General features: G+C 45.1%; 2 protein-coding genes across 5 annotated transcripts in view; one reads left to right on the forward strand and one right to left on the reverse strand.

The window, feature by feature from the left end:
• The window catches only part of LOC131675320 (COP9 signalosome complex subunit 8), a 277,597-nt gene extending 255,762 nt beyond the window's left edge, over nt 1-21,835 (reverse strand). The window contains exon 1 of the mRNA XM_058954258.1: nt 21,527-21,835. Coding sequence (XP_058810241.1) covers nt 21,527-21,580 — 54 coding nt within the window. The 5' untranslated portion in view covers nt 21,581-21,835. The remainder of the gene's footprint in view (nt 1-21,526) is intronic.
• Nucleotides 21,836-21,974: 139 nt separating this feature from the next.
• The window catches only part of LOC131675161 (coiled-coil domain-containing protein 186-like), a 274,309-nt gene continuing 271,590 nt past the window's right edge, over nt 21,975-24,693 (forward strand). For 2 of the 4 annotated variants that reach the window (XM_058954035.1, XM_058954058.1), the window contains exons 1-2: nt 21,975-22,130; nt 22,219-22,336. The gene's annotated coding sequence lies outside the window, so the exon portion shown is untranslated. The remainder of the gene's footprint in view (nt 22,131-22,218; nt 22,337-24,693) is intronic. The other 2 variants (XM_058954042.1, XM_058954048.1) reach the window with 2 other exon arrangements.

Here is a 24,693-nt window from a genome sequence, read left to right on the forward strand (position 1 = left end):
AAGGACAAACTTAATTGCTCTAAAGATCATAAGGATGGCCAAAACAGCGGCACTCGCTGATCCGAATGTAATGAATCGACTCCATAGCGATTCCCACGTGGAATTCGCAATACGATTCAGGGTATCTTCGTCGAGTAGTTTAGCTATGGATATTCCCGGGGCTAGATTGGACGTTCCAGCAAAACCGAGCGCGATTCTTAATAAGAACCGCGTTCCGTTCTGTAAGGAACATTATAAACGTGCGAAGGTGTTCGATGTCGTTATATGTGTAAATTCCGCTTGTTTCCGTGTTTATGGGGCTATTATATTCCCAATTTTGCTTGGCCTGTGGTTTGATTATGTGTGGGGTTTCTTGACTAGTGACATCCGAAATAACCTTTACCCATGAGTCACCGAACTTATACATTACCGACATTTTAGTATCGCAAGCGGTTTTGGTTCCGTATTGTTTTATTATATGCGTGCGAGGTGTGATAAACATCGGAGTCTCACCGCGCGTGACCGGTAATTCTTGGTAGCACGTTTCGGCCTTTCTAGCTTTGACTTCTGCAGGTACGCATTTAATAATGTGTACTACTTCACCCGCCAGCATGGCCATGTATCCGGGTTCTCTCATTAAATAATATGCTAAAAGGTCCGAGGATAAAGTGGCAATATTTAATGCATTCGTCATAACTTTTCTTTTTAATTCGCATTGCTGTAGTAATACGTCATGGTATAATTTTTGCAAATGATTTTTGATATGTTTTTCAACAAATAATATTTTTGAATTTACATAAGTGAAAAGATCTAGATCGTGCATATTTTTAACTTTGTTAGAAATGAAATGTTCACCGAGCCGATTTTCTAATATGAATAATCTCGAGTGTTCTGTTTTAATAATTTCGAAACCGCGTTGTATCATTTTACCGAGGTCTTTGAAAGCAACAGATATATCCTCAGAATCTAAGACGTAAAGTGGTCTTCGTTCATTGCCGATCTCTGTTACTTTAGAGACGGGTCCTGAATATAGATTAGTATACTTGCTGGCTTGGCACGCCTGAGACTCGATTCTGTCCCAGAATGCGTATCCGAATATGCTATCAATGCAACGTTCTTCAGTAAATTGACAAGAAGTTCCGGACTCGAGTTTGATTTTATTTGTTTCCAGTGTTACAGAGTTAAATCTTTTTTCGAGTGATACTTTAACATAGCCGGTAACGTGTACATTGCTGAATGTGCCGTAAGGGTCGGAGAAACTTCCTGCGTTAGTGCAAGTGCCGTCTGGGGCAATGTATCCTGCCAATTCTATCGGGTGTACGGTTGTTTGATTTATCATTAAGTTTTGTACTAGATTATCGCCGATCGTCATTATTCGATAAGAGTGCATTTTAACGCATTCTTCTCGTGTTACTTCCTTAATATATTCTATTTCGGAAAAAGGGGGAGACCATTCGTGAGAGAGCGCGCCGCATGTCTTGGCTGATCGTTTGACCTCTATTTTGCAATAACGAACTTTTACAGTTGCAAAATCATTAAGTTGGAGGAGGGATATTTCAGTTACAGTAGAATTGAATATCGGATTAGGAATGTCGCATTCAGCAATATCTACAAGAGAGAAGGTAGTGAAGTTAGTAAAACGTTGAAAACAATCATAGGCTATGAAAAGAATGACTATTTTGAAGTACTGTTGAACAAAGATGCTGAGAATTACTGCTTTCATCTGAAACATAATTTTTCAATTACTACTTGTTTCGATGTACGATTTTTTTAAACGATTGGCGTGGACCGTTCGAGTTTCTTTTTCGTTTATTTTTATTTTAATATTTTCTTTTTCTCCCACTTCCAGGACCAAGTAGGGACCGGCAAAGTGACTGCCTGTGAGTTTATGAGGCTTTGGGCCGCTTTTTAGAAAAACCCATTGACCGACTCTGAATTTGCTAGGATTTGTTTTTTTATCATATTGTATTTTGGTTTTTTCTTTATATGTTATTAATTTTTCTCTAGCTATTTCATGTATATTGTGTAACTGTTTAACCAAATTTTCCACGTAGCCTTCGTAGGTAGGTAGTAAATCTTGCTCTAGCAGGGGCTCCGTGCTTGGTAGGCGTGGCTTGCGAGCCAACAGCAGTTCCCATGGTGAGAACTGGTGGCTGCTGTGCCAGCTTGTATTATAATTCAATATAGCAAGTTCGACATACTCGTCCCAATTTTTGGTCTTGGAAGTGAACATTTTTAGATATTCAATTAACGATAAATGAATTCGTTCAACTTTGTTAGCTTGCGGGTGATAAGCCGTTGTAGTAATATGCTTAATTTTGAAGCGAGCTGCAATACGTTTCATTAGTTTTGAAGTGAAGTTAGTGCCTCTGTCACTTACTATGACGTTAGGTGCTCCAAAGGTACATATTAGTTTTTTAATAAGGTTATCAGCTACAGTAGTAGCTGTTTGGTCTGGCATGGGTGCCACTATGGCGTATTTGGTAAACGTGCACATGCAGGTAAGAAAGTAAGCGTTTGCCGTTTTGGTAGGCTCGAGTGGGCCTACTACGTCTATGCTGACTTTAAAAAAGGGAACTGGTGGGGTATCGGTTATGATCATTTTTTGTTTGACATTATGCCTATTTAATTTTCTCAATTGGCATGGTAAGCACTTTTGAATGAACTCTTGCACATCTTCCTTCAGGTGTACCCAATAGTATTTATTCTTGATACGTTTGTAAGTTCTATTGCAACCGTTATGACCGCCTACAGCTGAACAGTGGGCCTCTTCGATTACTTGTTGACGATGCTCGATGGGGGCGAATACTATAAGTCCCTGACAAACTATAATCTTGACTCCAGAAGGTCCCAGTGTATTTTTTATTATTCGTAAAATTTCGAAGAAATCGACGAGCTCAACCTTTTTACTTTGGGCTATACTGACGGTTTTAATTTTATTTTCAGTTATATTTATTACTAATTGCTTCAGTGCTTGGTATATATAATTTCTAATGTTTTCGGTGGTCTCTCTAGTTTCATGACGGATTGGGATAATGAAATGCATCTTGTTTCCTATTTTGATTGTAGTAGGAAAGGCTAATTGCAATTTGTTCATTTGTGGTAGTTTATCATGTTTAAATAAACTCAGTGCACCTTCATCCAGGGGGGTACCAAACGTATCAGTGAAGTACAAGTAATTGTCTCGCCTCATAAATAGTGCATCCCGACAATAGATAATGTTTTCATTGGGTAAAGTCACGGGTCCGGTAGGGGAGTTGGCTGAGTCTTCAAGCATCACGTCTTTTAAAGAGGTCATTTCCTGTTTTGGTTGTGAGTCCTATTTATTTTTAGAGTCTTGATTATGCGTATTATATTGTGTGCCAATTTTATTGCCTTCGGAGCAGTACGTGTTTTCAGTAACTGTAGGATAATTAATATTCGTGTCAGTTTCCGTTACTGACGTGTCTACTTCCTGAGGAGGCGGATTCTTTTTCTGACGCGGCAGGAGGGACTTGATGGCTTCCAAGTATTTTGCACTTGGTTGTCGGCCCCTTGCGCATCGCGTGGTCATGGCGTGCGTATTTCCTGGCCTTTTTGTATTATCATCTAGTTGAGCTGTCAAGACCAATGCTTGAACCGGATCTTGCCTAGTTGCTTGTAAATGCTTATTGAGCTGTTCGACTTCCTGTATAGGATTTCGAGAGAGCGCGTCTACATTGACGTTGGACGCTCCTTTTTTATATCTGACTTCGAAATTAAAATTTTGTAACAATAGTCGCTGATGAGTTGCTTGTGAATTTGGGTCACTTATTGAATATAGATGTACCAAAGGTCTATGGTCAGTAATGATGATGAATTTTCGGCCGTACAGATAAGGTCTGAATTGCGAAATACTCCATACTATTGCTAATAGCTCGAGCCGGATAGCGGGGTAATTACTTTCAGCCGGTGTGCGGGTACGTGAAATATATGCTACAGCGTGTTCTCGCTCTTGGTCGTCAAATTGGGAAAGCGATCCTGCGATTCCGATTTTAGATGTGTCAGTGGTAAGAAAAAATGTTCTGTTGAAATCCGGGTGTTTGAGCACCGGAGGTTCACATAATTTATCGCGTAGTGTCTCGAAAGCTTTTTGCTGCTCTTCCGCCCAAACGAACGGCTGGCGTTTCTTTAATAGAATAGTAAGTGGTTTTGCGATCTTAGCAAAATTTTCTATAAATCGTCTATAGTATCCTGCTAGGCCGAGCTATTGTTTAACGTTCTTTGGCGTGCGCGGGACTGGGAATTCTTTTACTGCGCGCAGTTTATCGTCGCACGGGCGTAGTCCGTCTTTCGAGATTACATGACCGAGGTATTCGATTTTCGGGCGTAGAATTTTGTATTTCTTCGGATGAAGGACCAGATTAGTTTCACGAAGGCGTTTCATCAACTCGATGATGCTTTCGCAGTGTTCGTCGAATGTTTTAGAATATACGCAAATATCATCGAAAAATGCTACTACATTTTTTAAACCTGATACTAGTACATTTATTAGTGACAGGAAAACTGGTGCGCTAGTTTTAAGTCCAAAGGGGGAGCGACAAAACTGATACAGGCCTGACTCGCATTGGAATGCCGTTTTATGCCTGTGTTCCTTTTTAATACTTATCTAATGATATGATGAATACATATCAAATGATGAAAATAGTTGCGCACCGGCCATTCGTTCAAATAAGTCGACAGGTAGAGGGACTGGAAAATTATAATCTGGAATAATTTTATTTAGCGCGCGATAGTCAAATACGATGCGCGGCGGTTGTGGTTCGCCATCCTCCGTATTCTTCTTGGGCACGCAAAAGACTGGTGCGCAAAATGCGCTAGTTGATTTTTCAATAATACCTCTTTCTAGCAATTCCTGCATTTGTTCATTTATAAATTTACTGATCTGCGGGGGTACCTAAACTGTCGTAGTCTGATTGGTACTTCGGAGGTAGTATAGATCTCGTACTCGATAATACTCGTGGCCCCGAGCTTGTCGCCCTTAACAAAAAATCTATCGCTGTAATTTTCGACGATTTCTTCAATTTTTGTTCGTTGATCTTGTTTGATATGGTCCAATTTAATCAACTGAAGTAACTGTTTGACTCTTTCGTGACGATTATTAGTTTCTGGGTTAACAAGCAGTGCTGCGCAATGCGCTCTAGGTACTTTTCCCCTAACAATCGAGCGGGCCGTTAATAATGCATTTAATGCGTTACTAACTATATTTGGCTTTTGTAAGTTACTTTGTGATTTAATAATTGGATCGAGGTACCTATTTAGTATTTCGAGCAGGTATAAGCGATCGCTATTAATTTCAGATTCTTTATTATTTAGGCAACTAATAATACTGCTAGTTAATTCTCGTATTGATGGGTAATCTGATTCTGATTTTTCTGATTTTTTAATCATTTCTGATGCTTTGTTTAAAGCGTAGAGTAAATCGGATTCGTTTTTCAGAGTTTGCATGCGCATGCCAGAAGTTACAGATACAGAGTTAATTTTTTTTGAGTTCTCGGAAAGGTAGTTAATAGACAGGTTGTATAGTTTGTCGGAATCTGATTTTTTTTGTGCTTCTCGGATTTTGTTTTCAGACAGCTGAGGTATACTCTTTAGGAGTCAGTATGTCACCTTGTTTTATGGCCTCGTGACCCTTTTTTTTTACAAGGGTTTTGTATATAGGTGCGTTCATCCTCTGAGTTTCGACTGCTAGGTGCAGTAGCTTTCTAGTAGGGTCGTCGACCGAATGCAAGGAGTTATTGCCAGGCTGTGCCTGTCCTTCGTTTGCGAGAGGTATTTTGCTGGGTGCCTGGTTAATTTTTTTTGTTGCGGGAATAGCTCCAATGTAACAGGACTTACTTTCGGTGATTATTGGGAAAAACAAGTCATTAATTTTTAAGAGATTCTTGGCGTAATCAATATACGCTCTGTATTTTTTTAATGACTCGCTTCCTATTACACCGTCTTCTAATATAGGAAAACTTTCCGGTACTAAGTGAAAATCTAGCACAAAGTTATAAAAGGTTAATGAAACTTTTCCTAATGTCGAGATACTTTCTTGCGAGATTCCCCGTAGTTCGTATCTGTCGAAGATATCTACGTGGACACCGTCTGGTTTGGTTGAAATTTTAAGTAGTGAGACTGCTGCCCCGGTGTCTACGATGAAGCTAAATTTTTGTTTAGTTGTTTTTATTTCAAGTTGAATTGTTGGTGACTGACTGTTGAAATGTAAAAGGATGCTTTTTTGTGCGTGCGACGTTTGAGGCGCTGTATTTACAGGGGCTCCTGGGCAGCGCCGAGTGTCTGGGAACCCTTGTCTTTTTCCGCCTGTTGTAATTTTTGATTTCTGAGTTTTCATTTTTCGCAATCACTCTTCCAGTGTCCAGTTTCTTTACAGTAGTTGCAAATCGAGGAATTAATTTGTTGTAATTTTTCTTGCGAATTTAAATTGACTGGGGCGCTTGTTTTTACTTGATTTTGGGCGGCCTAAAGTGGCTGATGGCTGGAGCGGGGATTAGTGTTATTGTTAGCTGCCGCGCGAGGCTCCGCCCACGGCTGCTGTTTGGGCTGCTGCCGTTGCTGTTGCGTAGTTGGCCGAGTTTGATTTTGATTCTGCGGTATCCGATACCAACAGTCTTTAGCTGTGTGTTTTGGTCTATTGCAAATTTGGCAGATGCTACTATCTTCCGCTTTCATTAATCGAACCGGCTCTATTTTAGGTTGGATTAGCGCTTTTACTGTTTCGGTTATTTCCTCAGGTTCCTGTACGTTGAATTCTCGTTCAATTTCTATTGCTTTCGTTGTAGCTAATTCTAAATTTTCGGCTTCCCCCATACGTGCTTTGATGACCCAGTATAAACCGCGGATGAAGAATTTTACATTGTCTTTTTCAAGTTGGTTTTTAAATCCAGCATAGTTTCGATTTTCCCTTACTGCTGCTTCAAAAAGTTCGTCAGCCACTGTTTTCACTCTATTAGAAAATGTGATTACATTTTCACCACGTTTTTGTTTTAAAGTTGCCAACTCGCCTGTTAATTGATTACAAGTTTTTACTGATCCGAACAGTAGGTCTAAAAATTTAATCATTTGTTCTACATTATCAAACGTTTTTCCTTGCACGCTTTTAAGTGCTTCACCGCTTAGTTTAATTTTAATTAGCTTGGCGAGATCATTTTCATTGATTGTCGGGACTATGCTGCGTGCCTCTCGACAACCGTCGATAAACAAGTGTAATGGTATGTTAAATCAGTCGAACTTAGGTACAAAGTTAACGGCGTCTTTCAAGCTAAAATTTTTTAGTGGCGATACTATGTTTTGAGTGGAATTCATTAGTCCCGTTCTAAAAGTCCCCGGCGTATAATACATAGTAAATGGGCTGCTTGCAAAATTAGCTTTGTTTGTAGGGGTAAAGTGTCGAGTTGGAGTGAAATCAACTTTTTCCGATTTATTATGAGTCATTTCTGGTGATTTGGAAGCGGACGGTGTGTTAGTCATAGATACGTTTGTAGTAGGCGCGTTGTACATGTCTAAATTTTCAATTGCTGTCTCGTAACTCGTTTGATTTTCGATAAACTCGAGTAATGGAATTTCAGTTTTATCTAATTTTAATTTTTCAAAATTTATATCCATAATAGCGTTGAGGAGGAATGCTGAATTTAAATTTTTACTAGTCATTTCAATGAGGATGTCAAATATTAAGTCATCTTTACATAGAAAGTCTAATGGGTTTGTATCAATGTAGTCTTGTAAATTATATTTTAATCTTTGTAATTCTTCGACTCGGGTAATTTGCTTTGTTTCGGTGGGTGGAAATCTTTGATGCAGATATGTGAGACATTCTGTAAGCGTAGGTTCCCTGTTTGTTGTAAAGTTTGGTTCTATTTCGCTAATTTTTTTTGTTAGTATTTTGAATGTGATTAGTTTTCGTTCGTAAGGTGTTTCGACCATTGAAATTTTGCGATAAGATCCTAATTACCAAGAAATGAGGGGCCCCTAATTGTTATGTCTAGGCGAGGAGATGTTACAGCCAGACGTAATAATATATTCAAGTAATGTCGCGTTGGTAAAGGTTGGATCTTAGTTAGGAGTTAAGCAGAGGTTGGTTAAAGGGATAGCGCCTTTATTATACGTAGGGCGTTTTAAGCAGATAAAATAGTTTCTTACCTTATTAGGATTGGATTTCAGAAGAGGTTTTTTCCGAACAGTCTCAGGTATTTGCGCTTGATTTAAGATTTATTGTTTAAAGTTAATTATAGTACTTAACAGAGTATAATCCCGGTTCTAAGTAGCCGGATAGCTAGACTTAAAAAATAACTTTGCGAAACTACCAAACTGCTGAATCGTCAACTGTGTCCTGCGTACTGTATACTATATACTACTTGTGCGAATTCCAATCCAGCCTTTTTATACCGTAGGCTGAGATGCCCCTTCCTGTGTTTTCGCCAATTTAATATGCGGTGAGTAATATTCGCGGAAATATTATGGAGACGTGCTTAGACTAATCTATCCCGCTAGATAGATTTACAAATCTTCCCGGGAGGGTTGGTACAATAGAAAACTAAATTATCGATACCCGGTTTGTTACCATAACTTATAATTTGTCACGTACTTTTTCTTTCGTATCGACGTGACATATGGTATATTTATATTCTATAAGAATGTAGAATCCATATTGAATATTAAAACTACTGCGGTGATATCTTTTACAAAGCAAAGTAAGTGACGACGAGGGTCTGTATTCAGCGAGAATACGTATCCGACACTGAACTAATTAAATAAATTTTGCACCAGTTTGTTACGAAAATCCGCCCAATTTTCCATAAGAAAATATATATACTTTTTTATAGAAAATATATATGTATTTTCTATTTTCTATAGTGCTTTATTCCAGGCTATAATTTTTGTCATACGGATTACGTTGCTTCATCATTTCCTTAGTCTATTCTATTTTACTACGCTTCCTTTATCGATTGTGAATTGAGTATAAATTTCCGTGTGCGCGGTAGCGCCTGACTTTTGTATTTGTGTCTCGGGATACATATTATAATTATTTTCCTTTTGCTTAATTTGGATTAGTGTAATAAATTTTGTTATTTGTATTTTCTATAACGCTCGACAATAATTCAAAACTTGTCTTGTCTTGACTTCTCTTATTATTTTCCTCCTTAATCTTAGTAACGATTGTCTAATAGGAATTGCTCATGCTGGGACAGCAACGCAAGTAAGTACGTTGGGAAAGATTTGGGGAGGCATTGCTCCAATACGAATTAATTTTTTGTACGCGGTAGTGTAGAATACGACATTACAGCATGTACAGTGTATTTAAAAATTTTTTTTATTTTGCTTATATAAATTTTGATTTGATTCAAACATGAAACTGAATATTACTAAATTCAAGCAAGAGATCATCACCGAATATGGTAGTCAATTGGTCGCCGATGATCGTCAATAGGTCACCGGTGGCTGCTGGCTAAGTATACTGAGAAAACGTACCTAAACGTTGGTTTTTCGTCAATATATAACGAATAACACAATAAACGGTGATGTTTTAAGTTTAAAATTCAATTATGTAGCAATCATACTGTGTTGCAGTAGGGTTCCTACTGCTCTAGCACTGTACTATTGTGACGGAGAATTTCGGCTCGCCGACTTCTCCTTCGTCTCTCTCTCGTCCGTTCGCTACACCCGGGCTGAGAGTGTGTTGGTATACACTCTCATGCCTGGTTTTTCTCTGTTTGAGGTGCGGCGAACGGGCATTGGCGGAGCTGGATGCGGCCGACGAGCTGGCGATCCGTTGCCAGGATCGTCATGCGGGGGAGCGAGCGGAATGGGGAGAGCGCGGCCGAGGGGGGAAATCGGCAGTTTCGTTTGGGCTGGCCGATCGCGTGCGCGCGTTTTGTTTTCGTTCGTCGCCGTTTTGGATTTTCCGTGGGTTTTTGGAAGCGGTGCGGTGCTTCGCCACGTTTTTTTTGTTTTGTGGATGCGCACCCGGTGTGTGGGCGCGCATCGGTGGTTCATTTTTGTTGTAAGTGAGGAGTGAGTGGCTGGGTCGCGCCCAGCCAAGCCTTGCCGCCCAGCACCGGTGTGCGTGGGTAAGGGCGAAGCCCGTACCGCCGGCGCGCGCGTGTTCGGCGAGCGAATCCGGCGAGCGGCTGAGCAGTAGGACCAGCAGCAACAGCAGCCGCAACAGCCGCAACAGCAACAGTAACAGCAACAACATCAGCAGCAGCAGCAGCAGCAAGCCGCATCCGTTGACCGGGAGCGGCCATCTCCACCTGAGGTCGCCGTTGGGAAGGTCGGTGCCGGTTTTCTCTCTCTCTCTCTTCTTCTCTCGCTCTCTTGCATGTCCGGGGTGTTCGCGGGTGCAACGGTGCAGGTCGGGCAGTGATGCCGGCCCCCGTTGCCGGGTGTTGAGGTCGCGAGTGCGTTCGCGGGCGCTTAGGCTTAAGCGGATTATCGGGCAGTGATTGCCGATAATCCGATTAAGCGGACTAGCGATTTTTGTAATAGGCCGATTTGCGAGACGGAGTGCGCGTGCTCCGTCTAATTATTAATTTGTGTGTTTTTCTTTCATTTTCTTTTATTGTGTTTGTATTAATAAATTAATAATATATATATATATATATATATGTCATATATTATTGCGTTAACCCGTTCGTTTTCCCGATTTTCCTTCAATTCGTGCGCGATTGGCACACACGCTCGGTGTGCCATTCAGTCGTGGGAGCATTCGTGCCTCCCGAGCCCTCCTTTGATAAATATTGTGCGGACGGCCGCGAGCAAGTATTCTTCAACGAATAATCGGCCCTTATAACTCCGTTACATGGCATCCCTTGTGGGGAGGGCGCGACGCGTGCGCGAGTAGGATGATCGCGAATCGGTAGCGGTGACAGGTGCTTTTCTTTTCAGGAGGTGGAGGGGGTTTTTCTTTCAGCAAACCGAAGCAGCTTTAGCGTGTTTATGGGATTGGCGGTTTCGGCGGTCGGTTGAGTGGCAGGCAGTGATTGCCGCGACCTCTCCTTGCGGCCCGGCTCGGCCAGTGGTTGACCGAGAGACCGCAGGACAGGCGCTGTTCCCCCCCCCTTCTTGTCCCCTTTTGGTGCCGAGGTCGTTGACGCGATTGTTGTTGTTTTTTTTTTTTTTTTTTTTCGTTTTCGTTTTTTTTTAGGATCGCTGGGCAGCGATCGCGTCGCGTCTGTCGCTCGGTCCCGTTAAGATGCCGCCGGGGGGATCAGCGGGAGGAGCGGTTAACGGGTTTGGACTCTCCCAAACGCAGGTGCCCTCGCAAGCTCGCACGCGAGTGGCGACAGCACTTCGCCGCCTCGAGTGGATTCGAGGAGGAGCGACGACCTGTCCTGACGGGGCCCCCGCTGCTGCTGTCCTCAACGTCAGACTCGCCTAGTGAGGCGAGCAAGGCGCATTTGAGGCCCAGGAGACGGCCGCGCAGAGGGCGGCACAGCCGGGAAGCCACGAGCTCCTCCGAATCCGAGCCCTCCATCGCTGGAAGTTCTTCCAGCGATGACGTGAGCGCGTGCCACCGGCGACGCCATCACCGGTGTCGTCGGGGGCGCGTACGTTCGGGCCATCGAGGCGCGCGCAGGGAGAGGTCGCGCGGCCGTTTGAATGGCAGGCCCGCCGATGTGATTTCGGCGTTTAGGGCCTGGAACGTGCGGTTCAACGGCGCCGCGGGATCGGGTGCAGAACGCTTCCTGGAGAAGTTGAAGCGCTGTGTGAGGTTATATAACCTCCCCGATCGTGAGGTGCTCCCGGCCCTGGATGCGATCTTCTCCGATCGCGCGGAGGTTTGGTTGGCGAACAACATCGGAGGGTGGCGCACCTTCCATGATTTTGCTGTTGATTTCCGCCACCAGTACTGCCGGACGTTGGACCGTGAGGAGCTCTACTGTAAGTTGAGCCGCCGGATGCAGGGTGAGGATGAGTCGATCGCTGACTACCTCACCGCATTCCAGAGTATCGTGCGGCGGATGCGGCCTCCTCCGTCCGACAGACGGCAAGTGCGGTTGGCGATGGCCGGGTTGAACCCGGAGTATGGGCGCTACCTCCGAGATAGACCCGTACACGACCTCCGTGATCTCCGTTATTATGGAGACAGGTTGGAGAGGCACCAGGATCGCGAGAGGAGATGGCACCCACCTTCTGCCAAGGATAACTTGCTGGTGGAGGATGCTGCGTACCGAGGGAAGGCAAGGAAGACCCACGTTGCAGAGATTGCCGTCGAGGTCTCCCAAACCTCCAAGGAGCAGCCGGCCAGCAAGCCGAAGCAGAAGAAGAAGAAGAGCAAGGGTGCCAAGTCCTCGGGAGCACAGATTTCGGGGCGTTCGTCGTGTGGCGGTTCGGGGGCTGAGGGGTGCATGGCGAGTGCAGTGATGCACTCAGCACCCGGGCGTTATCCCAACGCCCAGGCCCAAGGGAAGGTTGCCGGTGGGGGCACGAACCCGCGAGCAGCGCCGTCCCTGCAGGCTCCAGCGCGAGCTGTAGTCCTGCAGCAGGAACAAGGTGGCGCAAGTTCTGGAGGCGGCCAGTGTCCATCCCCGTTTCGAGGTTGCTGTTTTGGTTGCAACGGGGAGGGACATAGACGGTCACAGTGCCCGCATAATACTGGCCGCCAGAACGACCAGGCTCGCGGAGCACCTGTGTGCTACCGATGCAACCGGGTGGGCCATTATGCCCCCAGCTGCCCCTTTGGAGCCCCGGTCGAGTCGTGCCAAAACTGCCAGGCGCCCAACTGCACGTTTCGCACGTGCATCAACTGCGAGCCGATTCGTCGGATGGCGGAAAACAGGCCAGCGGGGAACGGTGGCCCTACGCTCTCCGCCATGACTCGCAGAGGGCAGCCGGCGTGGAGCACAGCGGATGGGACATACGCGTAAGACCCCAAGAAGATTCGGGGCCTGAGACGGATGAATACTGGCGACAACTGAGCCGGCGACTCGAGAGCCGTTGGCAGGTGGCTGACGGAAGCGAGTCCCAGGAAGTGCGAGGTGAGCAGGGGAGCCCAAGGTCGCAACTGTGTGTGAGGCGACTTGCGAGCGAGCAATCGCAGCAAGTTGCCCCCGGTTGTCAGGCCTTGCAGGGGTTCTTAGAGCGGACAGGTCAACTGCGTGGACGTGAGGTGCCGGGTACAGAGGCTTCCCCGTGCGTGAGAAACGCGACGAGAGAGCTGAAAGCTTCGTCGGTTCCGGCGGGGGTGGGCGTTGTGAGTGACACAACGGGTTGCCCGGGCGCCTCTGACAACGGAGATCCCGCAGTTGACATGGTAACGGAGAACCGTCCTCTGCTCATATTGCTCATCAATGGCGAGCCTTACAGTGCGCTGTTTGACACCGGAGCGCAAGTGTCAGTGGTAGGCTGCCGAGTCACGCAAGACTTCCAGGCTCAGGTGAGGAAAACTCCGGGGGCAGTAAATGGTTTCTCGGGTACATCAGTCAGTATGGTAGGAAAACTGAGGCTGGTGATCGAGATCGACACTGTGGTCCGGTCCATTGAGGCGTATGCGTGCGAGCAGGGATTGCAGTACGATATGCTTCTTGGACAGGACTTCATCCGTGCATTTGGTTTCCGTATGGATGCCGAACATAATGCATGGAGTGTCGCAGGTCGGGAGAGTTGGCATGATTTTGCCCAATGGCAAGATGGCCGGGTGTACTTTCCCGACCAACCAGGAAAGCTCCAATTGACCGCGGAGGTAGGAGGACTTTCGGCACTGCAGGAGCCCCAACGACTCCAGGTTGAGACGTTGGTGCGGCGAGTGGTGCCGGAGAGGTCCCCTGCGCAAACGGACCTTATCGAGCACGTCATTGATGTGCAAGGTGCCAGGCCAATTAAGACGCCGATGCGCAGGTACTCTCCGCAGGTCACGGAGTTTATTCGCCAGGAGATTCAGGACTGGTATCAGAAAGGAGTGATACGTCCGTCTCAGAGCGAGTGGTGCAGTGCACCGGTGGTCGTGAAAAAGCACGATGGTAGCTACCGTTTGTGCATCGACCTGAGGCCGGTGAACAAGACCACTCGGATCGATGCTTACCCCATGCCGGGGGTAGATGTGATTCTCGATAGGTTGCGAGGAGCCCGGTACATTTCTAAGATCGACCTCAAGAGTGCCTATTTACAGGTGCCCTTGCAGGAAGATAGTAGAAAGTACACGGCGTTTGGTGGGCCGGGTTGCGGGCTCTGGGAGTGTAACCGGATGATTTTTGGTCTGGTCAACGCTCCCGCAACCTTCATGCGCTTGATGGACGCGCTGTTCGGACCAGATTTCGAGCCGCATGTATTCAAGTACCTCGACGATGTGATAATAGTCACGGAAACGTTCGAGGATCACTTGGTGTGGCTCGAGAAGGCGCTGGAGCGCATGGTCCGGGCGGGGCTGGAGATCAACGTCGAGAAGAGTGAATTTGGTTGCTCCAGGGTCACGTTCCTGGGATATCTTCTCGACGAGGGTGGGCTGCGGCCTGACTCTGATCGAGTTCAGCCTGTGCTGGACTTTCCAGCCCCGCAGAACATCAAACAGCTGCGTCGTTTCCTGGGGATGTGTGGATGGTACTCTAGGTTCATCGAGCATGAGTCACATCTGAAAGTACCCTTAACGAAGCTGTTGCACAAGGGCGAAGCATGGCACTGGGACTCCGAGCAGCAACGAGCGTTCGATGCGCTCAAGCGAGCTCTTACGGAAGCTCCCGTGCTTGTGCGACCGGATTTTTGCCGGCCGTTCTACGTGCACTGCGATGCGTCGTCTTATGCACTGGGTGCTTGCCTGATGCAAAAAGACGACGAAGGGTACGATCAACCGATATGTTACGCGAGTCGCATGCTTAATGAGCACGAGAAAAATTACACCGTGTCCGAGCTCGAGTGCCTAGGGCTGCTGTTCGGAATCCAGAAGTTCAGACCGTACATCGAGGGCGCGCATTTTATTGCAGTCACCGATCATACGGCTCTGACCTGGTTGAAGAACAAGAAGGATCCGACGGGACGTCTGGCCCGCTGGATCCTCGAGTTGCAGCAATGGGACTTCGAGCTGGTGTATCGCAAGGGGACACTCCACCATGTCCCTGATGCATTGTCTCGTGGGTTTGGGAGCGACGTGGAGGCTGCAGCATTCGAAGTCATCAACGACCCGTGGTACCTTCAGCGGATGAAGGACGTGGAAGCGCGTCCACTTAAGTACCGCGGGTGGAAGGTTGAGGACGGAATGCTGTACAAGTACGGCACGAATGAACTCCTAGATCCAGTGACTCATAAGGAACAGTGCTGGCGACTCGTAGTTCCGGGTGAGCATCGAGAACGTGTGATGCGGGATGCTCATTGCGAACCGTCGACCGGACATTTCGGACGCGAGAAAACGTACGATCGCATAGCGCGCGAGTACTTCTGGCCTGGCATGTGGTTTGACGTGCAGGGTTTTGTGCAGTCTTGCCCGGCCTGCCAGAGGTACAAACTAGAACAACGCGCGCCACAAGGTCTGATGAGCAAGCGTGTGGTGGAGCGTCCGTGGGCAGTGATTGCCACGGATGTTGTCGAACTGCCCCGCAGCAAAAATCGTTACAAGTACCTGGTGGTTTTCCAGGACTTGTTTACGAAATGGGTGGAGTTCAAACCACTGACAGTCGCGACCGGTAAGACGTTAGGATGTGCGCTCGAGGAACTTATTTTATTCCGGTGGGAAGTTCCGGAGTATTTGGTCAGCGACAGTGGTAAGAACTATTGCGGGGCGGACTTCATGACCGTACTCAAAGAGTATGGGATTGAACACGTGCCCTGCCCACCCTACCATCAACAGGCAGACTTTTGTGAACGTGCGATCAAGACGTTGAAGACCATGATCTCCATTTTTGTAGATCATGATCATCGCGACTGGGATAAGCACCTGCACGAGTTTCGGCATGCTATAAATACGGCGGTACAGGCAAGTACAAAGGTGTCACCGGCGTTCCTCAATTTTGGTCGGGAACCGCGTCAAGCGAAGAGCCTGCGTAGGGAAGTAGAGGTGCGGGGCCCTTTTGTTCGGTTGTCTCCTGAGGAGTGGGCGAACCGGCTGAAGCGCCTCAATGCTCTGAGGAGCCTGGTGGTCAGGCATATTGAGCAGGCGCAGGACAGGCAGAAGCGCCACTATGATCGTGGCCGCCGGTTCGCCCAGTTCCAAGAGGGGGATTTGGTCTTGCGACGCTCCCACACTCTGTCCAACGCAGCGCTAGGTAGGAACGCCAAACTTGACCCTTTGTATATCGGTCCGTATAAGGTGCTGGAGGTGCTGTCCCCAGAATTGTATATTCTGACGACGGATAGCAAGAAGCAGGTGGACCGCGTACACGTGAAGGAGTTAAAGCGATATGTCCCTCCGCGTTCGAACCGAGCGACAGCGTGTGTGTAGAAACGGCCAATAGTTTGTAAGTCGGCGAATGGTGGGTCGAGTTTTGCGTTTTCCAGTCGTGCGAATCGTGAGTGTTTTTGTCGTCACTCTTGTTTATGGTGTGTTGGTGTTGCATGCGGTCATTGTGGTGTCCCGACAGAGTATTATTGGGTAGGCTCTAGATTGGGTTGATTGGTTGGTTACAGGTCCAGCAGCATGTCACTGGCGGACGAGATCCGCAAACTGGGAGCCCTCGTCGGGACGGACAGCGGGTCTGGAGGTGAGGGGTCGGCCCCGACCTCGACACCGGAGCCATTGGAAGGCTCCGCGGCGGGCAGTGATGCCGCGGCGGAAGCCAGACCGGTGGCCAACTCGGTCGTTGAGGTGAGTTCTGCGCGGTTCGGGGGGAGTGTGGCCTCGGTGGCCGCCGTGATGCCCTCCGAGCCCCGGGGCAGTGGGCCTTTCCCCGTTCGTGGGTCTGGCGAGCCATCTCCGGAGGTGGAGGACGCCTCCATGTCCGCGTCTGCTGGGGACGCGCTGGAGATCGGCAGCGGAGCCGCGCAATTGGAGCTCGCGGCGTACCTGGGGGAGGAGCCAATTCCCTTGGCGACTCCTTCCGGGGCGCCGTTTTCCGCTGTCCGGTCTCTGCCGCGTGCTGAGCGGCTGGCGCGGGAACGCCGGGCCAGTGAGGCCTTGGTGGCCAGGATGGTCCCGGTGGAGGCCTCTCCACTGAGGGGTAGGTCGGAGTGGGACAATAGTCTCAACTCCGGCCCGGCTCGCCAGGCACTGCCGTTGCAGAGGGCGCTGGCCAACCTGGCCGCCCGCGGGCCGCGGCAGGAAAAACTGGTGGGGCGCCTGTACGCGGGCTCGCCCATGGGGCTCCGGACGGCACGGACCCGGGGTCTGCAGGCTCTCGTTGAGCCACGTAACCCCGGTCTGAGCACCGAGTTACGGTGTCCGGGAGCCCGGAACGTGCTCCCGGCGATTCGGGAGAAGCCGCGTCCATCTCGCGGCCACTCGAGAAGGGATGAAATCCCTCTCGAGTATCGTTTCCTCCCGGCGTCGGGGGTACAAGCGGAGCAGCTGAAGCGTGTGGCGCTCCCAACTGTCGCGACCGGGGGCCGGGGCCTCTACCCTCCCGCGGGATACAGGGAGGAGGCGACCCCTCAACCGTCTCGTAAGAAGAGGTCTGGGCGGCTGCCCGATTTCACCAGGGACGTAGAGTTCCGCTACATCGGTGAGGAGCCAACTCCTCGACAGGAGGAGTTTCCTCAGTGCCGATCGTCGGCGGAGCCGGACGCGTCCGGTGAGGTTGGGTGCCCCCAGCAGGAGACGGTGAGGGCCAGTTCCCCACTTGTGGGGAACTCGGATTCGTCTCCACCCGCGGGACTGGTGGGGAAGGCCCCGTCGACGTCTCCATCCGAGGCTCGGGTTGGTCTGGTGCCGGAAGCCGCGACGACCGCGACACCTTCACCTACCCTGGAGACGGGTTTGTCCGTCCCCGCCTCGGCGTCGTCTTCGCGTCGGGTCGTGGGTGATGATGGTATCGTCTACCGCCTTTGCGGTGACGGCCATTTTCGCCCTGTGACCCGAGCGGGGGGGCGGCGCACGAGGAAGGGGATTGAGGCCAAGCGGGTCTCTCCAGCGCGCACCGCGGTCGACCATCAGACCGCCGATGGCGCACTGGCAAGCCGGTGTCAGCTGCCTCGGCCCGGGGCCAGAGCCGCCGCCGCCAAGCAGGGCACGCCATCGCCCACCTCAGTGGCGGCTAGGCGTCGGGCTCGACGCCGGCTTCTGGCTGAGGTCCGAGCTCGGGCCGAGCGGGGCTCACCAACCACGGAGCCGCCAGTGCTCCCAACGGCACAAGCGACGCCATCAACATCTTTGGCGCCGGAGACGCCACTACCACCTGTGGCGTCGGTGACGCCCTCACCACCATCGGTGTCACCAGTGCCGTCGGCGCCGAGGCCGGCCTCTCGTGTGAGGGTCCTGGCTTACCTTGCCGGGCTGTCCCGAGAGGATCGCCTGCGCCTTGTGGAGGAGGCTGGTCAGGTCTCGCAGCCTCCCGCCCGTGAGGGTGGCCAGTAGGTGAGGCCACGCGGGACCCAAGATAAGTGGCGCTCTGAACCCCGCAATGACGCATGGTTTCGGTTTCGTTTTTTCTCTTTCTGTATTTGTAGTTTCTTTTGTTGTTCCGTTATAGGTAGTGATGACCCACCATTCCTGTTCGCTCGTGGTCAGCGAGATGCGAACCTCCCCGGGCAGAATTGCCGTCGGGCCGAGTTTGCACTCGGGACCCAGCCCGGGTGTGACGCACGGACGATGAGAGCGGGGGATAGCTCCCGATCCTGGTACAGGATCGGTTGCTACGGGGGGGCTGTGACGGAGAATTTCGGCTCGCCGACTTCTCCTTCGTCTCTCTCTCGTCCGTTCGCTACACTCGGGCTGAGAGTGTGTTGGTATACACTCTCATGCCTGGTTTTTCTCTGTTTGAGGTGCGGCGAACGGGCATTGGCGGAGCTGGATGCGGCCGACGAGCTGGCGATCCGTTGCCAGGATCGTCATGCGGGGGAGCGAGCGGAATGGGGAGAGCGCGGCCGAGGGGGGAAATCGGCAGTTTCGTTTGGGCTGGCCGATCGCGTGCGCGCGTTTTGTTTTCGTTCGTCGCCGTTTTGGATTTTCCGTGGGTTTTTGGAAGCGGTGCGGTGCTTCGCCACGTTTTTTTTGTTTTGTGGATGCGCACCCGGTGTGTGGGCGCGCATCGGTGGTTCATTTTTGTTGTAAGTGAGGAGTGAGTGGCTGGGTCGCGCCCAGCCAAGCCTTGCCGCCCAGCACCGGTGTGCGTGGGTAAGGGCGAAGCCCGTACCGCCGGCGCGCGCGTGTTCGGCGAGCGAATCCGGCGAGCGGCTGAGCAGTAGGACCAGCAGCAACAGCAGCCGCAACAGCCGCAACAGCAACAGTAACAGCAACAACATCAGCAGCAGCAGCAGCAGCAAGCCGCATCCGTTGACCGGGAGCGGCCATCTCCACCTGAGGTCGCCGTTGGGAAGGTCGGTGCCGGTTTTCTCTCTCTCTCTCTTCTTCTCTCGCTCTCTTGCATGTCCGGGGTGTTCGCGGGTGCAACGGTGCAGGTCGGGCAGTGATGCCGGCCCCCATTGCCGGGTGTTGAGGTCGCGAGTGCGTTCGCGGGCGCTTAGGCTTAAGCGGATTATCGGGCAGTGATTGCCGATAATCCGATTAAGCGGACTAGCGATTTTTGTAATAGGCCGATTTGCGAGACGGAGTGCGCGTGCTCCGTCTAATTATTAATTTGTGTGTTTTTCTTTCATTTTCTTTTATTGTGTTTGTATTAATAAATTAATAATATATATATATATATGTGTCATATATTATTGCGTTAACCCGTTCGTTTTCCCGATTTTCCTTCAATTCGTGCCCGATTGGCACACACGCTCGCTGTGCCATTCAGTCGTGGGAGCATTCGTGCCTCCCGAGCCCTCCTTTGATAAATATTGTGCGGACGGCCGCGAGCAAGTATTCTTCAACGAATAGTCGGCCCTTATAACTCCGTTACACTATTTACATAAATTTTAATGCTACGTAATTAAATTGAGGGTATATACACTGATAAATATTATTTTTTATCCAATTTCCTACCTTATAAAATCTTTGATTCATTAGGTAATGAGTTAAAAGTTTTTACTGCAAGTATATAACCACTGTTTTGAAATAAAGCATTTTGACTATATGTAATTAAATCTTTCTAAATGTTTATTCCACTGCTAGAATTCGTATATTTATTTTTTAATTCTTTATATTGGTGAGCTAGTGATTCAAGAATCTATTGTTTTTCAAACTTAAAGGATATTTTTTATAAATAATTTTTTTTGTACGACCGTTAGCAATTTGTTTTATATGTATTGTATAAGACAGATAAGGGATAGTTTCATAAGGCAGTCTTTGCGTCTGTCCAGTGAAAAATATCTCTTCATTTAATACACACTTTGAAAGTACATGCACAGTATTGGGAGAGTAATATTTTTGCAATGGGTTGTTTCACCCAGTTTATAGAAAATAAAAATAAAATATATGGTTTGCAAGGCTATTAATGTACAGATTCTATTTCAGAGCAAAATTAGTCATAATTCCTAGGCCACCTAATTCCTATCATATAAAATTAATAAAAATTAATTCTTTGCAATACAATACAAAAAGAAATCTATAAGATATGTGATAATCTAAAAATAAACATTGAAACTATATAAAAATAACTCAACCAGAGAAATGGGTTTCTTTACCTACCTTATTCGTCCAACAAAGACTCTTTAATATTTATTCGTTTATTCGATCAAAGCAATTAAGAAAGTTTTAATTTGAGTACTACTTTTATAAACACCGTTTTTAAGCCAATTGTTTGAAAATTTTAATTTGAAAGTTTGAGAATAGAATCATCATAATAAATAAAAGAACCATAGATCTAAATAAAACTTCTTAAAGTTTTATTTGGAACTCTGGTTTTTAAATTTAGGAAAGCTACCTTAATTAGACAAAGAAATTTTTTACAATACTTGTTTGATTATACTTAAATGATTTTTAGCTTCAAATAATGATCTCCTAAATTTAAAAATAAATTTCAACAAATAATGTCATTGACATATTTTTTTCAGTAATGACAATAATGAATAGTACATAAATTTGAAGAAATATATCTTTAAAAAAAAAGTTAACTCTCCCACCAGCATTGATTAAAAGCCTAAATGTTATTAACTAAATCAAATAAAAATTATATTATATTAATAGTGAATTAAGTAATACAAATTTCATGAGAATGTTGAAAAATATTATGAATTTAGACAGATTAATAGATGAAAATTTATATTACTAAATTCATTTATTAATACCAAAAAAAGTTGATATTTTTTAAGTAACTGTTACGTATTATTTTAGAATCCTTCTGCTTCAATAATACAAATAAATCAATTAATAACCAAACCATTTTGTAAGATCATGTAATTTATTTTGAAAATCTTAATTTCAAAAAATGAAAGCTCAATTTTCAAACCTGTAAATTTATTTTTCCATAACTGATTATAAACTATCAATGAAAATAATTTTAAAACAATTGACATTTGAGTATCTCCAGCAAGATAAAAAAATTAGACTTATATGATAACTCCTTACCTCCAATTCTGCTTTTTCTAAATCATCCAATAGATTTTCCATTTTTAAATGCATTATTTTGCAATAAATTTAGGTCACGTTTTCAATCAGTGGTAATAAATCAAAAAAATACTATTAAATACAAGTCACTTTATATATCGACTAAATAATTACATCACTCTATTACTGGAAAGATTATGTATCATTATCATATTAATATTAGAATATTTATTCTTTATTCTATTTCTATTATTATATACAAAAGCAAAGTAAGAATCCATCCATGTATAAAAACGAAATGAGAAGTTCTAAGACGTATGTTATATATATGTATTTTGTCAACACCTAAGCAGCCGAATTAAACCAAACACACAGTATTTTCTACCAAGCATTCCCTTTCGTTATCAAAAATTATGTGACTTGACCGTTATAGTACTGTTTATATTGTATTTAACCTTAAAATAAAAAATACCGCTTCTAAAATCGTAATGATCAATTAACATGATTAAAATTGCTACCGCTTCAGAAACAAGTATCAAAAATTAATTAATTAACGTGTGTCTTATCAAATACATGTAATAATAAAAGTCTCGATATAACCATATTCATTAATTTACTATTACGGGTGTGTACTTGGAATAAAGCACTATTATATTGTATATAACGCTCAATTTTGATTTTACTGTAGATTTAATTTATATTTCTCATTACAGAAAATCAAATCTATTGTTAATCAAAGTAATTTAACAACTTGTTATTGGATTAAAAATGTTTCCCAAGGGATTCCCAATTCTATTCATGTAATTTATGTAACGAAGCTGACAAATTTAAGTACTGATATCAGTTTATATACTAACAAATTTCATAAACATGATAATTTTAATATGTTGAAAAAAATAATTATTCCTTTTTAAAAAAATTAATATTAACATAGTTTGCTGAACTGCTACAAATATTTGTTCAACAGTTCAGCAGATATGGAAAATATTTAAATTCGTTTTAATTTTCTAAATTCTCTAATTTTCTCACTAAGACTTACAGTAACAGTTATATATTCTCATTTATCAATTAAATTGATTTGTGCATTATTTACATAAAAAGTCATCATATGAGGCCAGTATAGATACATCCTGAAAATTATAAAATTATCTATTTAAAAATTAAAAAAAGATTTTCAGTAAGATTATCAATTTCCATGCAAGCGTTATCACTGGTTTTGTTTTGTGTCATTTCTTATGTTTATGAGAAAATTAAAAATATTCAATTATTGTCTTTATTATAGCATATAGATTAAAAAGTAACTAAAATCTTTTTCATTTTCCTTTAATACCAGAAAGACATAAAAGAATCTTATGTCTAATAAAGAAACATTGGTTTTTTTATAAATCCATTTGGTACACTTGGTCTCTGTTACTGCATATTTTGAGATATATAAAAACATTTTAGTTATATTTAAAGCATGCTTTGCAAGAATTCGTATAAATATTTTCTTATTGGAGTAGATACTAATCTTTATTTTCTGAGAAGGTATTTGTTCTGTTTTGAAAAAATTTATAAACAAATAAAATTATTTAGAATAAATTTAATAACATTTTTATTTTAATGTTCTGGTCATTTTTTATTAATTTATAATTTTTAGATGAAAAAAAAACCTTTTACATAAATGCAGTAATTTTATTCTAAATGTACACAAGCCGTGCAGAAGAATTTATTATTAATAACAGTTTTGAAATCTTCAATAAAGTTGAATATGTATGTACGTTCCACAACCCCCCCTTACCCTAGCTTGCAAAATGTAATGGACAGTGAAAATAAAAATTACCATTCGAAATATCTCTAATTGAACCCTCTAAAAATGCTTATTATTTTAATTAAACCCCTTCAGTTGTCCCAAAAAAAATTAAAAACTATGATAATTTTTTCGTTTTTTGCAACTGCGATATCTTTAGTAATACTTAATATTTTTGCTAAGAAACAAGGCAAAATAATTGAACCCTTGCTCGTTTTAATTGCATCCCTCTTACTTTTTCAAAATTATTAATATATATGTCAATAACAAGAATCTAATTTTATTGTATGTTCTTTCTAAATAGATTATTGGGTTATTGGGTTATTTGGAAAGAACATACAATAAAATTAGATTCTTGTTTTTGACATATATATTAATAATTTTGAAAAAGTAAGAGGGATGCAATTAAAACGAGCAAGGGTTCAATTATTTTGCCTTGTTTCTTAGCAAAAATATTAAGTATTACTAAAGATATCGCAGTTGCAAAAAACGAAAAAATTATCATAGTTTTTAATTTTTTTTGGGACGACTGAAGGGGTTTATAATAAGCATTTTTGGAGGGTTCAATTAGAGATATTTCGAATGGTATTTTTTATTTTCACTGTCCATTACATTTTGCAAGCTGGGGTAAGGGGGGTCGTTCCACAATCAAAAATTCTAGTGACTTCAGGAGCACTTTGAGCACTCTTACTTTTTTCATTTCCTGTAATATTCATTAACATATTAAGCACAAATTACTTTTATCAACGGTGTGTATTGTATTGTAATGTATTGTAATGTATTGTAACGGAGAATCTCGGCTAGGCTGATTTCGTCCGTCTGGCTCTCGCAAATAGCGAGGTGTGCGGGTGCGCGCGTGAGCAGTCTTCGATACCGCTGAAGTACCGAGCAACCGAGAGGCAGCGGAAACAACGACAACAGCAACGAGCGGAATGACAGAATAAGGCAGTAGTATTGTAAAGCGAACGAGAAAACGAGAAAGAGGAAAACAGCGATGACAACAAACACTAGCGAGACGGTCAGCGAGGAGCACACCAGTGACGTCACACTGCAGAGCGCTCTAGCCGTCAGAGAGGCTGAAGGTCGAGGTCGGTGCCGTGTTTTTCTCTCTTATCGGTAGCTTATGGGTAGCACGGCAGACCTGTTGGCTACCCCGTTCATGAATTAACGGCGGAAAGTGTTTTGTCGGGAATTTGTTGTAACATTTTGTTTTAGACAGGGAATCGGCAGGCTGACCAGCCACCGATTCACCTTCGCGTTCGGAATTATTATTGTGCCGCTCGCAGTGTATAGGCGTAAGATTGCCGTCTTGTAATCTATTGTTGACATGTAAATGATTAGTGTGTTAATCCGCTGTTGTGTTTATTCGTCACTGTATCACTCCTCATCCCGACTTCGA

Source organism: Phymastichus coffea, unplaced genomic scaffold (assembly GCF_024137745.1).
Source record: "Phymastichus coffea isolate CEN01 unplaced genomic scaffold, Cenicafe_Pcof_1.1 PCOF00001, whole genome shotgun sequence".
Lineage (NCBI taxonomy): Eukaryota > Metazoa > Arthropoda > Insecta > Hymenoptera > Eulophidae > Phymastichus > Phymastichus coffea.